Source organism: Loxodonta africana, chromosome 25, assembly GCF_030014295.1.
Source record: "Loxodonta africana isolate mLoxAfr1 chromosome 25, mLoxAfr1.hap2, whole genome shotgun sequence".
Taxonomy (NCBI): Eukaryota; Metazoa; Chordata; class Mammalia; order Proboscidea; family Elephantidae; genus Loxodonta; species Loxodonta africana.
Genome location: NC_087366.1, coordinates 59,721,840 through 59,724,773, shown reverse-complemented (window position 1 = coordinate 59,724,773; position 2,934 = coordinate 59,721,840). Strand labels below are relative to the sequence as shown.

General features: G+C 38.3%; 1 protein-coding gene across 1 annotated transcript; it reads left to right on the top strand.

Annotated features, from left to right (window-relative positions):
- Positions 1-2,003: 2,003 nt before the first annotated feature.
- Positions 2,004-2,479, top strand: LOC100676264 (small ubiquitin-related modifier 1-like). The gene has a single exon (XM_064276477.1). The coding sequence runs from the start codon at positions 2,147-2,149 to the stop codon at positions 2,477-2,479; it is 333 nt and encodes a 110-aa protein (XP_064132547.1). The 5' UTR covers positions 2,004-2,146.
- Positions 2,480-2,934: the final 455 nt, after the last annotated feature.

The window sequence follows — 2,934 nt, the reverse complement described above, 5'->3', positions numbered from 1 at the left end:
CTGCACCACCAGGGCTCCTTTTAGTATGTGCCAGGAAGTATTAATCCTCATAAGAACCCCATGAGGGACTATTTTCACTGAACAGATTGGGAAATCAAGGTTTAAAGTGTTTAAATAACTTAAATTCATACAGCTATATAATATACCCAGAGCTATATTATATGGTATTAGCAGCTTGCCCAAATAGCATAAACACATACCACACCCCCCCCCACCCCACCACACACACACACACACACACACACACACATATAGGTGCAGCCAAAATTTAACTAGAATCAGAGATAGAACAGTTAAGAGAGAAGTCTGGAAAACAAGCAAAGGGGACATAAATCCTTCAAGCCCCCTGGAGGTTTTCAAAATTTAATATAAACATGCTTTTTATAATATTATCATAACATACACATTTTTATATTTTTATTTTTGTAATAGGTTCATGAGAGTTTGTTTTATTACCATGTTTCACCTTTTACATATCTGATACATGTATTCTTCTTATACTATTACAATAGTTCAAACACATATTATCTATTTAATCATCACGATTTACTCAAGTAGTGACTTACTCTTGATGGAATTATTGTTCTTTGCCTATTTCCTTCCGGTGCTTAGAAGAGAAGGTGCTCAATCAACACTGTTGATTAACAGGCTTTTACTTTAGCCTGTTTTCTGTGGCAGCATGTGAAGAATTCTACCTTGCTTTAAACAAAGGCTACTAACTATAGGTGGCATTGTTGTAGCATATATCATGTTCTCAATTACCTGTATGACAGCCAAGACTGATACTAGTAAAACTTCATTTAAGTTTTTTAATTCAATTGAACCAGAAGGTCATTGACACTTCAGTAATTGCTATTGAAAACCATTTGGCTAAAAGAGAAAAACACACACATGTCTATACACACAAAATAAGCTGTGACATAATCTTTACTAGAGATTATTCGTTTTTAAAAGAATGACCCGGTCTGGTTTGTTATAAGTCCATTACAGCAATTATTTTACCTAAACAAATTTTTGAAGCATTCTAAAACAACAGTCAAGTGTTATGACATAAGCTATACAACCTAAGTTAAGAAAACTTGTGAGAGCATTCTTATCTTCCCAAATGCAACCAGAAAGTCTACTTTTAAAGCTTTGTTCTCACTCTAAACTACGCAAAAACACAGAGGAGTGAAAGGACAAGAGAAGAAGCAGGAAGCAGCCCCCTAACTATAGATGGGCAACGTTGACAGCTTGGTCAACGCAGGATGAGGCTCTGACGTTGCCCCTGCACCTCCGAATACTGGTGACCTGGTTATTCCTTCCCAACTGAAGAGCTCTTATGAAGTTTCTGAGTTTTCCTGATTTCCTCTCTGTGTTCATTCCAAGAGGACAAGGCTTAGTGTAGCTAAATTCCTAAAACCTTCTCATCTATGAATGTTCCCACATTAAAAAGAGAGGGGCATGAATGAGCATCCCAGACTATAAACTTAATCTGGGAATTCCTTTATCGGACGTGTACTTTAGACAGTGGCTTCCCACAAGCTGGAACCATTTTTTCAGTGATGTTATACGTCAATACTAGACTAACAATTCCAGGTGTTTAAAAAAAAAAAAAAAGCCAGCTCAACATGACCAGGATGCACAAATAGAAATACATGATAGAAGAGCCATTGAAATCTAGTCATTTTAAGGCTATTTAAAAAGACACTATATTTCAGGGCTATAAAATCGATGTTAGACATGTAAATCTTAGAGCTCAGAAAAGAACAATGAAAATGAGCATAGGTGAGAAAAGAGCAACCGAGCAAATATATACATTAATACAACCAATGGTGATAATTCAGAGTAAGAATTACGTAGACTATTACACTTCCTGCAAACAGATGGTGGCTCCCAATATTGTGGAAACAACTTGGCGTGTAGAAACTCAAACACCTGAGTTTGAGACCTATCATGTCCTGTACAAGCCATGTGACCCTCAATAAGTTCTGCCATCTCTCTAGACTGTTTGGTAAGGGGGAAAAAATAACACTGAACTCAATGAGTTTTGTCACAGATTCAATGAGATGACGTACTTAACAAGCCTTTGTAAACCCTGGAGTGAGATTCTGTCTGCCCGAGGTCGCTGCTGCGTGGAGGCCCCTAGGGTGAAGTCACCGTCACCATGTCTAACCAGGAGGCAAAACATTCAACCAAGGACTTGGAGGACAAGAAAGAAGGAGGGTACATCAAGTCAAAGCCACTGGACAGGACAGCACTGAGTCACTTTAAGGTGAAAATAACAACACATCTCAAGACACTCAAAGAATCACACTGTCAGAGACAGGCAGTTCCAGTGGATTCGCTCAGCTTTCTCCTTGAAGGTCACAGAATTGCTGATAACCACATTCCAAAAGAATTGGGAATGGAGGAAGGAGATATGATTGAAGTTTATCAGGAGCAAACAAATCTAATCAACAGTTTAAATAGTCTCTTAATTCTTTTTCTTCACTCTTAAGCCTTTTTAATTTTTAAAAAAATGGTTGTTTTGTAATGTGGTGTTCAAAATGGAATTGGAAACTGGCACCTCTCTTTAAAACATCTGGTATTTTGAATACTAAATCCAGTGCTGTCTAGTTGATTCCGACTCATAGTGACCCTATAGGACAGAGTAGAACTGCCCCCATAGAGTTCCAAAGGAGTGCCTGGCAGGTTTGAACTGCTGACCCTTTGGTTAGCAGCCATAGCACTTAACCACTATGCCACCAGGGTTTCGATTTGGAATGCTAGTGCTCATCATTCATTATCATTTGTTTTCATTGTCCTGATTTTTAGTGGTCAAGCCTCAACCCTATTGACCTCTTCTTAAAAATTACTTGTGTGCACAGACAGGTCACCTTTTCCAGGACTGTGCATTTTCAGGCTTGGGGAATAAATAAGATCAACCAGTGCAAGTGTTCACAATGACTTTTC